Source organism: Populus trichocarpa, chromosome 3, assembly GCF_000002775.5.
Source record: "Populus trichocarpa isolate Nisqually-1 chromosome 3, P.trichocarpa_v4.1, whole genome shotgun sequence".
NCBI classification, from domain to species: Eukaryota; Viridiplantae; Streptophyta; class Magnoliopsida; order Malpighiales; family Salicaceae; genus Populus; species Populus trichocarpa.
In genome coordinates, this window is record NC_037287.2 from 18,801,772 (window position 1) to 18,815,515 (window position 13,744).

The 13,744-nt window shown below is 33.3% G+C and overlaps 1 protein-coding gene and 1 long non-coding RNA gene across 4 annotated transcripts; one reads left to right on the top strand and one right to left on the bottom strand.

The window, feature by feature from the left end:
* Positions 1 to 1,556: 1,556 nt before the first annotated feature.
* On the top strand, positions 1,557 to 2,854 carry LOC112326881 (uncharacterized). The gene is made up of 2 exons (XR_002980874.2): positions 1,557 to 2,266; positions 2,405 to 2,854. It is a non-coding gene; the product is annotated as an uncharacterized LOC112326881 (long non-coding RNA).
* A 194-nt stretch (positions 2,855 to 3,048) lies between these two features.
* On the bottom strand, positions 3,049 to 8,066 carry LOC7493233 (putative cyclic nucleotide-gated ion channel 7). 3 transcript variants are annotated; one of them, XM_002304693.4, is made up of 8 exons: positions 7,949 to 8,066; positions 7,119 to 7,258; positions 6,386 to 6,968; positions 6,013 to 6,228; positions 5,322 to 5,629; positions 4,636 to 4,747; positions 4,147 to 4,383; positions 3,049 to 4,042 (listed from the first exon to the last, which is right to left on the bottom strand). In XM_002304693.4, exons 2-8 carry the CDS (start codon positions 7,175 to 7,177, stop codon positions 3,338 to 3,340), a joined length of 2,220 nt encoding a protein of 739 aa, XP_002304729.3. In that variant the 5' UTR covers positions 7,178 to 7,258; positions 7,949 to 8,066; the 3' UTR covers positions 3,049 to 3,337. The 3 variants fall into 3 exon arrangements, with proteins under 3 accessions (XP_002304729.3, XP_024452954.1, XP_024452953.1); XM_024597186.2 differs by lacking the exon at positions 7,949 to 8,066 and adding an exon at positions 7,417 to 7,931; XM_024597185.2 differs by lacking the exon at positions 7,949 to 8,066 and adding an exon at positions 7,397 to 7,931.
* Positions 8,067 to 13,744: the final 5,678 nt, after the last annotated feature.

A 13,744-nucleotide genomic window follows, 5' to 3' on the forward strand; every position in this document is an offset into this window, starting at 1 on the left:
GGAATTGTTTGAGCTCGTATAACTCCACGTGTCCCTCTTTTGGACTTTCACTTTGACTGGCAATTTTAACATCACCCGAGGATGGACAGGAGTTTTGGTGCTCTTAAATCTTTTTCTTTTTTTCTCCTCAAAACCAATTCTAAAATTTAATTGTAATAAGGTTTGAGTTGGGGTTTATGCTATTGGGTTCTAATCAAAGGCCATGATTCAAGTCATAAAATAAAAAATCGTTTCAAATAGAATAAATTGTTATATAAAGTAAGGGGTGATTTTTTATATCATTTACTGCTTTTATTCTTCATTTTTGTTTTAAATTTATAAAAATATTAAAAAATATTTATTTTCCAGACTACTTATTTAATTCAGAAATTATAATTACAAATTACTCTATTAACCACTATTTACTTCAGAAATACCTCTTGAAAAAATACAAAAAATCAATATATCTTCCGAAGGAAAGATGTTTTTGTACAAAATAACAAATGGAAAGTCAATTTTTTTAATTTTTATCAAAAATACTTATAAAAATAAAAATATGGAGGGCTTTTTCCGTGCAAGTCAAAATCTTGGTTATTTTATTATTGTTGTTGTTGAAAACATAAAAACAAAAACAAACAAGTTTTATATTTATGTTTTCAAAGTTGCTATTTAAAAGAAAAAAAAATTAATGACATAGTTTTTGTTTTTTTGTTTAAAAAGTAATTTTAAAAATTTTTAATTTTTTTTGTTTTTATTTATTTATTTATAATTTTATATCATTTTAATTTCTTGATATCAGAAATAAATTTTAAAAAATAAAAAAATATTATATTTTCAAATGAAAAAATACTTTAAAAAGTAAAAAATTCATTCATATATAACATGTTAGTTTTGGCTATAACGAAATAGAAATGGTAATTTCTTTCATTTCTACATTACTAATATATATAAAAAAAAATCCAATGCAAGGGCGCGTGAAGAAACAAATGCACATAATAATGATTCGATGAAGCAGCCATGAAAAGTGGGAAAGGTAAGAGAATATTATCGACAAAGTTAAGCCATCTGAGCCTCTTCCTCCCATTGCTTTCTTCTTTTTTCTGTTTATATATATATATAGAAGCATAGTGCGTTTGAGGAAGCTTTTCTTTATCGTTTTTTGCCCATCAATGGACGAGGACGAATAGAAGATCAATGATAGAAAATGGAAGGAATATTTTTGAAGATCTGCTTTGCTTGCACTTTCAAGTAACTATTATTATGGAGTGTATGGTCATTGTTTTTAAAGTGTTTTATATTAAAATAATAATTTTTTTATTTTTTAAAAATTATTTTTAACATTGAAAACGAATCACGTTATCAAATAATTCCTGAACAGCAAAAGCAAAAGAAAAGTGCTTCATCATGTCAGGAAAGTGTTCCATGATAGGTTTTGGTACGGGAATAACTCCAGAGAAAAAACAAAATGCCTTTTCTTAACAGCTAATCCAATCGCACTCTCAAACGCCATACCAAATAAGCCAATGGATAAGAACTGTTTGAGTTCTGATGACAAGGAAGCAGCCTGTAAAGCACACCATGTAAGGCCAACCTCTTCAAAAAAAAAAAAAATGGCAATTTTTCTTTGAATTTAAGTCTTAAAGGATAACCATGTGTTCTAATCTTTTCTTCAAACCCAGTAGACAGGATATCCTAATGCAGTGTTCTACCAGCACCAAGAAAATAGAAAATTAAATCAACATTTGCATTTCTAATTTATAATAATTTGTTTGAAGGCCACAAAACGTGTAGATGGTAGTAGTAATAACATAATTTTAGGGGCATGATATGTTCACATATATGATTTGGATGTAGATTACCTCATCCTAGTTCCTAAGCAGGATCATGCGTGGTTTTCAGTAATTGTACTTCACTTGAATATAGAAAGAAGGGCACAGCTCGAACTGCTATGTATCTAAGGCTTGAGTTAGGTGATCGTTTTTCATGCAACAGATAGGCTAGCCTTCAATAGCTTCCTCCAAGCCATCCCAACTCTGCTTATTTCAAAGACATGTTCATCCTTTATATCTTCTATGCAGTAACTGATGATGGTTCTTTTCTACGAATAATTCTCTGATTTCCATCAATATCAATACACTCCTTTCACCTGATCCAGGTTTGAATAGTTTATTCTATGTCTCTTATCCAAATCAGAATATGTGCAGGGCCTTGGCAGGTGATGCTTAAAAAAGCAGATGGCTCATACTCTTGTGTAGCAGAGAGTGTGACGCGCTTCACACTTGGTGAGGTATGTATTTGCTTTTCCATACAAGCTGGACCTGCTTCCTTTAGCTACCAATTGCTTGATATATTGCTATCAACAATGTATGACAATAAAAAGATCACTTGAAATTCCATGATGTTAATTGCATGATTGGTATTGCAGTCTGCCACTTGGGAGGAAGAAGATGTTGAACTTGAAACATCTTCTGATTGGCGCAGTTGAGTTAGCAGCAGCAAGCAGAGAAGCACACATCAGACGCTTATTGAAAGTCAAGCAGAGAAGTTTCACGCGAGTTTTCGGTGTTGGAGATTGATTTGTTCTTTCTTTCATCTTTTCCTACTCTATATATTTTATACCCACTTCAATCCTAGTTTCCTTTCATAAATTTCATTTATGTATATCTTTTGATAAAGTGAGTAAGGCACATAGACGCGGCTATTGTAAAGAACGCACAGGAACTTTGGTCATGTTCTATTCTCTGCTTAGTTGCAGAATGCAATGCTCAACTGAGCCCATTACTGTTTAACCCTTTGGTTTGGAAGGAAATGCTCCTAATTTGATAGGAGCACATAAAATATTGCAAGAATTATGAGATTCATCATGCTTTGGCCAGATGTTTGCTTGACTTCTGATTTCTGTATCATTGCCCCGGTAAGAAAACAGTAGAAATGAACTACAAGACTCGGCAACTCAAACATTATTACTCGACCTGGGAAAGAATACAAGTTCTTGAATTTGTTCAAGGATTTTCATTCTTTCTTGGTTGAAATTTTGTTCAAATTCTTGTAGAGAGTCGACAGGCAATCTGCATGCACGGTGTCAAATCTTACTAATGAGATGGACAAATTTAAGACAAACTATGAGTGGTTTGCTTATAGATGTAAGACAACGGACTTAACATGTTAATATACCCAAGTGATGTTTCAATAACCTCATTTAAGGTACACCACAGCTAATTGGTAAGGCGCTGCTGCTAACAATACAAAATATAACATAATTTGGTTGAACAGGTTGAAATGATACTACTCTCTACTTTCCAATGATAAATATGTATAAGAATATCCAGATAGATAAAACCATCCCTGCTTCCACTTATTACTCCTCACTGAAGTCAGGTTCTGGAGGCCTCTGCAGCTTCATCAAGGCTCTGGAATTCAAGCTGCGAAGCCTGTGTCCACGAAGAGCATTGGCAGCAAAGCGTGAAGCAAGGATTGTTGCACCTAGTCTAGCAGAGCCATCATTTTCCTCAACTAATGCCCTTTCATCGTCATCTTCCTCGTCGTAATCTACCTCCTCCTCCTCTTCTTCTAGGCGACGAAGTTCTGCTGCTCTCCTCCTGGAATACCGGCGCCAAGCAGCTTGGATAAAGCAGGAAGCCCAAGTCCTCCATTGCTGAGAGTAGAAACGGAAGGTGTGTTGCAACTGCCTGCTATGAAGACGCCTAAATTGAGATGCAACAAACTTCAGCTCTTCAGCTTCTAAGGCAAAAGCCTCTACCTCAGTCAATGCCCTCACTGTCCTAGTTGATGATGGCAAATTACCAAGAGATTTAGGGTCCAGTGCCCAAGTCAGAAGCTCCTCACCACAAAAGTCCCCTTCTTTCAATACACCTCTGTTGAAAAATCCACTCCTTCCACCATCTGTAGTTACACTCTCCAGGCGTCCGCGAATGATGAAAAGCATCTCGTCAACTGGATCCCCTTCACGGACGATGTAAGTCTCTTCTGTATACAAACTTGGCTTCAGTCTCTCGCAGATGGCATCCAACAATGTTTCATCCATGTTGGCAAATAGAGGGACCTGCATAACCACCATGTTCAAAGACATATTTCCACTAAAAATATTGGAAAAAAGCAAACCGAAGGAGCATCGAAGATAACACTAAAGAATAAAACCATACTTACTCTTCTGACCAAATTCAGACAGAGATGCCTCTTGATATCCCTTTTAAGATCTTTTGGTAGACTTTGGACCAAAGTCTCTTCATCCACTCCACGAGTTTCCAACCATTTGTACTGATCATAGCGCCTAACTCGCTCTCTAAGATCCTGCGGAAGCAAGCGATGATGCATCCACTGCTCAGAATCACGCCTTTTAATCCTCATCTCCTCTAAACGAACAGTAAGAGACTGAAGGTAGGTCTGTTGCAACCACAAGAGAGCTCAAATATCAGTACCATTATTCAATGCTGTTTCTTCTGTTTGATGAATTCTAAAGTGGATCAATATCAATTACACTGGTTAGATCAGCTAAAATCACAGTCCACAATAAGGTTATAACACGAATTCAATGACATGAGTAGGCTCGGCATTGATAAAAAAAATAAATTATTGGAGGCATCTGAAACAAACAAACATTCACGAGCATTCATAGAAGTGGAAATTTTAACATACCTGCATATTTCCAATCAGAAGTGCGAAGAGGATAAGCCCAGCAATAGCTAATAGTATAGAAAAGATAACTTCCAAAGGATAGGTGCTTGTTAGTAGGCCCTGACCAAGTGTACTGTATGAGGTAAAAACACCAAATGCTTCAAGTAAATAAAATTCCAATAACAGAAATAATTTCTGAATTCAAATTTCAACATCAATTTTAAAGATGAATGCACAGACAACAGTTGGGAAGTAAATGATTGTTCAAACCAAAGAATCTTCATAACAAATCCTGAACATGTGGACTAAATTTATGTGCTCAGAAAAGTTCATAGTTTTATTAGAATACTTGATCATAGCTCGGAAGGATAAGTAGTTGATAAATAAAAAATCAAAATGCTCTCCAACATTGACTATTACTACTGGACTGAGAAGTTTCTATAAACTATAGATATTGAAATCCATGTTCTTACAACTCTGATATAGGCTGGAAAAAAAAAGAACAGCAAATTCATTGTTGTGACTTATTATGTTCTTTTGATTCTTGTGCGCGTATAGCTCAGTGGACTAGACTCAAATTTTGACGAATTGAACAGGAAAGCTTTTTGCAGAATCATGATACCTCGAATTTTGTTGAAAATGCAACAAAGAGATGTGCTAATATCTCCTCATGTATTATGAACATAAAGATCAGTTACACAAGATACCTCAAATTTTGCAGGCCCCACCATAAACAGTAAAAGAATTTGGAGACAAAGTTCCTGGATGACACAATGTCTGATGACATAGCCTGGAAATAGATTCCATAATTAAATCGTGGATTATCATCTTCGCTGACAGAACATTTGTTTCCAAGAACCTCATCACTTATCCTTCGCCAACCGTGGAAACCTGGCAGTGCTTTGTTGCCACAATACAAGAAGTCTATGTTACATTTCCCACTTAGAATGCAAGCTTCTCTCCAGCATGTATCTTTGCGTTCAATGGCTAGTAAATACCAGAAAGCACCTGCTATCTGTAAAGTTGGACCTGAGTCTGGTCAGATAAATTTGATAAATTGCTCCACAGGCATCTTTAATCTATTCTAGTAATATTTGTTTTAAGAGAAAACTAAGAAACTTAGGTTCTAGAATCAGTAGACAATCATGTTGAAAGTTCATAAATCCATTGTGAAACATTTAGGATTTGGAGCCATTTCCCTCGCATTACATTTATTCAAGTTAAGAACATCACGTCCACAGAAACTAACCGAACTTTGTTGGGGTGATTATCTTCTTGATTTCCTTAGAACTTTTACAAATGTTGGCGTAAAAAAAAATGCTGCTACTCCTATATATCCAAATATCCGAAGACCAAACAGAACTACTGAAACCTAGCTGCATAACAACAATTACTTACATGACTGGCAAGCATGTACCAAAGCAGATAGTACGCAGCACCAGCAAAAGCACTCTCAGCGAAGGAGCCGGCGGTCTTTTTCAGGTCTGACCCCAAAGGCAAAAAGCGAGCAAACCTTGGGATGTATTGAAGAAAAACAATAATTAGCAATGCCTGCTTAGTAGCTAACACCTCCGAGCCCTTCTTTTTATTATTAAGATATTTCCATACCACTATCTGCAGAAGAAGATAATTTTAGTATGTACAGATATCATATAGAATCAATGACATTTATTCGTAACAAAAAGGGGGAGGAAAAACGATAAAATAATCAACATTCAATGGAAAAAAAAGAATGCAACAATGCCAGAAAGAAGAGAAGTAATTCTCAAACCTGAGGCAGAGGGAGCACAGAGAGAAAATCAACAATAAAATAACGGCTTAAATATCTGGTGGCTATCTGTGCAGGATCAATCACAAGTTCACCTCGTCCGAAAACCCTTGATGATGGTGCAACATAGGCTATTCGAAACTGAAGAGCCATGCGAATCAGATAGAAAACATCAAGTAGTGTCCTCATAGTTGTAATTGTTGCTGCTAAATTTGTATCCATACCCAGACAGGCCATCCGATAGTTGAAGACAGGAAGATAAAAGAACAAAGGATCAACAGATACTGATAAAATGCATGATATGATCAAAAGCCTATTCCATAACAGAAGTGATTTGTCTTGAGGATCAAAAATCATCTTCTCAGACACCTTAAGGTCCTCTGGAAACACTGCACGAGTAACTCCTGTTCTAAGTGATCGTCCAATTGTTAACATTCCTTCTGATCCTCTTTTCACCCCATACCTAAGGGATTTTGAAGCATTTTTCTTTCCATGGCCAGCTATATTAGAACCATCTAAATTAAATCTCAATTTCTTCATTCCTTTCTTATTAGAAGTCACTGATAATGTATCAAAATCATCCAACCTACAAGTTCCCAAAACAAGCCAGCATTGAGTTAGATATAATTCATTAAAAAAAAAACACAGATAGGTAGTTGCTATTTACTACAAAACACTCAAGACCAGTAAAAGAAGGCAACAATAATAAAGATGAACACAAGGGGATCTAATGTACCTTACAAATTTCTCCTTCTGGCCACCAATATATTGTGACTTGTAGTTACAATCGAACATTTTGCAGAATGGGGATCATAGATACCTTTCAGGGCAAGTTACTAGCTACCATGATCTAATAACATCGCTCAGTAGAAACTCCTGCACAGCCAAAATAAAAACGTTCAAGATACTACTACCATGGATTGGAAATCCTCGGACATGGGAAATAATCAACATTCAATGGAAAAAAAGAAAGAAAGAAGCAGCAATGTCTCTTTCAATAGGAAAAGTGTGCACCGATAAACGCAGCAAAATACCAAACTGTATATGCACCATCACGAGGAAAAGTATCAATTTTCTATGGTGGTGGGATGGTACAAAAATTGATGAAAGTAATCAACAAGAAGGTATTATTATAGGTTTTCTATCCTTCCCTCTTCATGAATCATTCCTCTCTGATGGATCTCTCTCTATTTTCTTTCAAACAATAGGTAAAAAAGGTCTCGGGCCCGATTTTCGTAGGAGATGAACGTGACAGCATACAAATTAAGTTGGGAAGGACTCTAAGCCCTATGATATCATCCCCTCCATGATGGCATTGGCATTGATGATATTGACATAGAAAACCTACACACCCTTCCAAATCTTATGGGACCCTTTAATTTTCTCTCTCTGAATTATGCATTAACGGGTTGTACTAGAAACAGAGAAATTTCATGATAGAAAAATGCGTATCTGATTCCCAGATGCGTACGGATGATTTACAAAAGATTGAGGAGAAATTTAAACTCAGCTACATTTCATCAAAGTGCAAGATTTTATTACAAGGGAAAGATTGAACGGACTTACGGAGGCAATCCTTTTAGCTTCAACTACACAATTAATGAGCCAAGGAGAAATTTTGAACAAAAAAAATCGGAAGAGATTGAGAGGTACAGAAAGAAATAGAGCACGAAAAGGGTGAATATATAGGGTTTTTTTTTTTTTCCCGAGTTGGACAGTTATGACGGTTACACAAAAAGATTCTGAATATATTAAGGTGATATCAAGCCAAATCACTCAACTGACCAACATGACGTGTATCAAATTTACTCTGCATTAGCTCATGGAGAAATTTGCATGTGTAAAGAGACCTTGTTTTCTTTTAAAAAATAAATTAATTATTGAATCAAGCTTGAATTTTACCAATATATTCTAAAAACTATGTTATCTATGTAATTAAAGAAACAACATCATCTAAGTTTGAAAACATATCCAAATATGGCCTAGAAGTTACTAATTAATATATTTTTATTTTTTTTTATTATATTTAGATTTTTGTTCTATATATATTATAGAAATTATTAAAGTTCAAGAGTTTTCTCTACAGTTAAAGGATTATAATCAGAGAACATAAAAATGCTTGTTTTTTTTATAATTTAGAGATGTAAAACTTTAGAGATTGAGAAACATCACGCACGATATAAATTACATCAATAAAATGGGCACAAAAATCTTATTTGAGATAATTTTTAAATGAAAAGAAAATGCTAGTCTTAAGGTTTACAAACAAATTTATCAAATATCAATAATGTAACAGCCCGGCCCAACCTGCTAGATATTGTCTGCTTTGAGCCTTACTGTCCTCACGGATTTGTTCTTGGTGACCACGCATGACATCAAAACACGTCTTATAAGTTAGCAACCGGAACTACTAATAAGACCAGCAACCAACTCCTCATCCGCTGATGTAGGATATTATAAATAGTGTTAGTGATATATCTTGTATCAACAATCAACATAGTACCATAAATTATTTTTGAAAAATTATAAGCGTGTGTCTGTGTTTAATTCATATTCAAATTTATATACTCTTTAAACATCATATAAAAAATTAAACGTCATTCTCATCGTTAATTCGAAAGGAAGAGTAAGGGAAAATGGCTGATGTCATGGCAGTTTATCATTCGAGAGGAAGGGAAAATCATACTAGTGAACCCAATAAATTATAAGCGCAGGCCCATATGAGCCCAATAATACAATAAGCCCAATAATACAATAAGCCCAGTTCTTTTAAGGTACTCATCTCCCCTGCCCTGTCAGGTAACCCTTGTTGCCGCTGTAGTTTTCTTGAGCAAAGCTATCAAAACTGTACGGGAACTGACCTGGTCTGGGGTTTAGATCACTGGGTTTTTGGATTTACTCCTAGGTCATTGGGTTTATTCAGTTAAGTTAATTATTTGATTAAAACAATGTTATTTTAGTAATTTCTTTTAATTCATTAAAGTTTATTTCATCGGAATTTATATAATTTAGTGATGTCAACTCGATTATAGTTTAGTTTATTTCATCTGACTTTGAGCATGTTTGAGAGTATGGTTGTGATTATTTTTCAAAGTGATTTTCACTCAGAAGTGTACAAAAATAATGTTTTTTTATTTTTTAAAATTATTTTTGATATCAACGTATTAAAATGATTTAAAAAGACCAAAAAAATATTAATTTAAAATGAAAAAAAGAATAAAAAAATTTAAATTTTTTCAAAATTTTTTTGAAATGTAAAAACAAAGAGGTCAACCCTAGTTTTTGATGGTATAGAGGAAAGAGCAAAAGCTCAAGAGAGCGTGATAATGTATCAGTAAGAGAGTATATTATTTTTTTATTTTATTTTTAAAATAAGGTATTAAGAATTTTAAATTATTTATCGTTGTTATTATAAACACAGTATTGATTTTAAAATATCATTCTAGTTCTTCCATTCTCATTACAAAAATGATAAACGACGACGATTCAGCGCCTCAACCTATAAAAACTGATGTGGTTGAGCAAAGAAAGAGTGGCTATGTGGATGGCATACAGCAGCCATGGATGAAAGAGCACGAAGAGTAGGGTTTTGTAAGAAGATCGTCTGGGCTTGCTTAAGAAATCTGCAGCCTGGTCAACTCAATACAGCCCAGGAAGTGGTGGAAAGCCAGCAGAGTTGCCGAAAGCATCGACGTAATTTATGTCATGCTTAGCAAGAGTAATTAAGATGTGGATTAGTTTCTTGATTAAATAAAAAACTTTAATTAGTAACTTATTCAGGCGATGAGCTGAATCTTTTTTCATTGAATCCTACTTTCCTTCCCTGAGTAATTAATTAGTTGTTGAGGATTAAGATTTCTATATAAAAGTCATAGGTCCAAGTCCTGTAAAAGATAGTATGACGAAGACATAAAGTAGAATCACAAATCTTAAATTTAATCCAAAAGAAAAAATTGTCTCCAAAAGTTGAGCAATGGCAAATAAAATAATCTTCATTAGACAATGACCACTTAAATCTGTTTATTTTTGTATTTTTAAAATAATTTGAATTTTTTATATTTTTTTATTATAAATTAATTTAATATTTTCATATTGTTTTGATATGTTGATATTAAAAATAATATTTTTTTAATATATTATTTTCATCCATATACAAGAAAAACATATTCTAAAAAACAATCATTGCCCACTAAAAAAACCCTTTATTATTTAACTCTCTTTTTACAAAAAGAAGTAAATAAATAAGAATTCATGATCATAAAGCACAAACAGTTTTCTTTATAGGAAAGAAGTTGCCACCATCATTTTAGTCAAAAGTAACACACTCCAATCGGCCATTTGTGTTTTAATATTGCTTGATATATATATATATATATATATATATATATATATATATATATATATATATATATATATAATGTGCATGTGTCATGCTTTATTTTGTGATCAATCATTTTGTTTTATTCTGGTCGATGATTGCTCGTGACTTTAAATTAGCACCGCAGGAACATCAAAATTGGTCTCGTCAATTTAGAGGTAATCTTATCCTCGAGTTGTTAACATCCCTTCTTCCAAGCAACGTACATATTTATCATAGCCGTGAAAACTGTATTGACCACCAGGTCCACCGGAGTCTATACCGGGTTGATCCAGTTAGCCAAAATGACCTCATGCTGCACGATGGACATTCTTGAATTTGTAATAGATTTGATTAATGATCAAATATATTTCTTAATTAAATCCTGAGAAGTGTAGCTCAATTGATCAGGCTCTGGATTTGCTTCCTAAAGATCACTCGTTTGAGTCCCACAAATCTCAGGGTCACTAAAGCTTTATATGGTCGTTAACTTTAGGGCCCGTGAGATTAGTCGAGGTGCGCGCAAGCTGGCCCGGACACCCACGTTAATAATTAATTCAACTCTTACTTTTAAGATTAAAAAATGTGATTCTTCAAAAACTTGGAAAAAATTGATGCCAATTATTCTAAATTTGGTAGCACCGTTTCTTCCTTGTCCAAAATAGTAAGCTAATGATTAAGAACATGTTAGCATGTTATATCTTTGGGTTCACTCGAGTATTTTTTTAAAAAATTTAATTGAAAAATATATATTTTTCATCTTTAATTCAAGTTATTAGCATTTTTATGAATATCTTTGTTTATTAACAGTAGCTTTTATTCAATAAATCATATCGCAAATAAAAACAATTCTAAGTCATTTGTTATACATTATCAACTCTACCCGAGAGAAAGAAATGGATTATCAGCAATGCCTTTCTAAAAATAGAAAAAGTGTGGTGTAGAAAGATATTTAAATTTAATAATTATAGGGTTTAAACTGCTGTTGAATAGAATTTATCAAGTATATATATATGAAAGTTGATATATATAGCTCTTCAATCGTTTACGTGAACAACATTGACTCTATACAAGATGTCATGTAAAAACTCTATTTTGAATATATCTCAATTACTCTCTGGTCTCTGCTAACTTTTACTACTGTTTCTTGGCATTTTCCTATGTACACACGCAGCGCAGGCACGCACGCACATGCAGAGCAGGACATGCAAGAAGCCACAAGAACTTGAAAACAGAGAAAAATACAAAGACATCAATGGAGTCAAGGAAATAAAAGATCTAGTATCCAATGTCTCCACTTCCTGGTGGTGGACAGACCCCACAATCCACTACCTTGCATGTTCTCTTGCTCACTGCCGGCTACAGATCGAGCACAGAAGCAAGCTCTGTGTGCAGGAGAGCCATATATTATCACAACAGCAACATTCCACCCATATATAATTAACCTTGCCATCGTCTTCCTGATCATCTCTTTATTTTTCTTTTTCCTTGCTGAAACAAATATTTATAAACTCCAACAAATTAAAATATCCTCGTTGCTTTTGTATAATTAGTATAACTTTCTCGTGTTTGTACAGAAGTGGGATACGCTAGCTATGATAATAAGAATGATTTTCCTCTATCCAAAAAGTGTACCTCCTGATAAGGATCAGCATCAGCATCAGCCCCTCGAAAGGACCCGTAATATGTAATACCAAATTAAAATAAATTAAAAAGGGTACTGGTTTTATCGTAGCATTGTTAATTACTGCCGCTCTAGATTTATTCAAACTATGGAATAGAATAGTAAAAATGTAAAATGATTGATTATTTTGCTTTTTATCAACTTGACAATGGGGATTATTGGTCTTTTCATTCTATTTTTACAGTAAAATAATTAATATATCTTTAATATACCATTTGAGACAAAAAAAAAAAATAATAATAAACCAGCGGGATAGGGTATTTTTGGCTTTTTTATTTTAAAAACAAAAGTAAAATAATCAAAATATTTTTCAATTCAAATTGTCTTTATCTTCTTTTTTTTTTTTTGTTATTAACAAGTGAGGTCAATAGCAATTTAGTATTTTTAGTGTATATATATATATAGTCGATGCGCGTAAATGCTCCTGCGTTTTTTGAATGACATTTATGGTTTGACGATTAAAATTCAGCTTTTATGATGACGTTTTAATCCTCACGACATCATCTTTGTTCCTGAGTGGCATGCATGACAAGCAAATGTTGGGTTTTGTGCATGTGGCTGTTTTTTTTTTTCTTTCTTCTTTCTTTTCTTTTTCTCGGTTTCAAAGCTTTCCTCTGTATATTTTCAAAGCAACCCTTGAATTTTTATTTTTTTCAGATTTGATCCTTGTTTTTTTTTTACCTTTTAGATTTAGTTCATATTCTTTTGATTGTGATTTTTTTTTGTTTTTAATTATCATTCTTTTAATTAAGCTATCTTTTCAATTGCATCCCTCAATATTGTATTTTAGTTCATTTTATTTTATGTTATATTTTGTCCTTATTTCTTTTATTTCTATTTGTTTTGTTTTCAATCCTTTTTTATTTGAACTTCTTTTTTGATTTTATACCTCAATATTTTATTAATCCATATTCTTTTAACCTTACGGGTCACTTGTGTTGAAAGGTTGGACCGGATTGGCTTAGATATTTTTTTAAGTTTTTTTTTTACAATTAAATTTTTTATTTTATCCTTTTATGGAGTTATTCTGATCTCATGTATTCAGTCATATATAGGTTTCACATGTTAACCCAACTTGACTTGGATTAAATTATTTTTTTATGTTATTCATTCATTATTATTATTGCTTTTTTTTATCATGTTATTAAATTAGTCAAAATTTAACTCGAAATCTTGAATTTCTATTACTTTTTTAAAACACCACCTTCACCCATACAATTTTTTTTTCACACTAAAAAAAAAAAAAGAAGGTCAAGCTAGTGACATGGCACCAGTACCCACCAATCTAGTCCAAAAGCAAAACAAGCTTGCCTAACTAGAC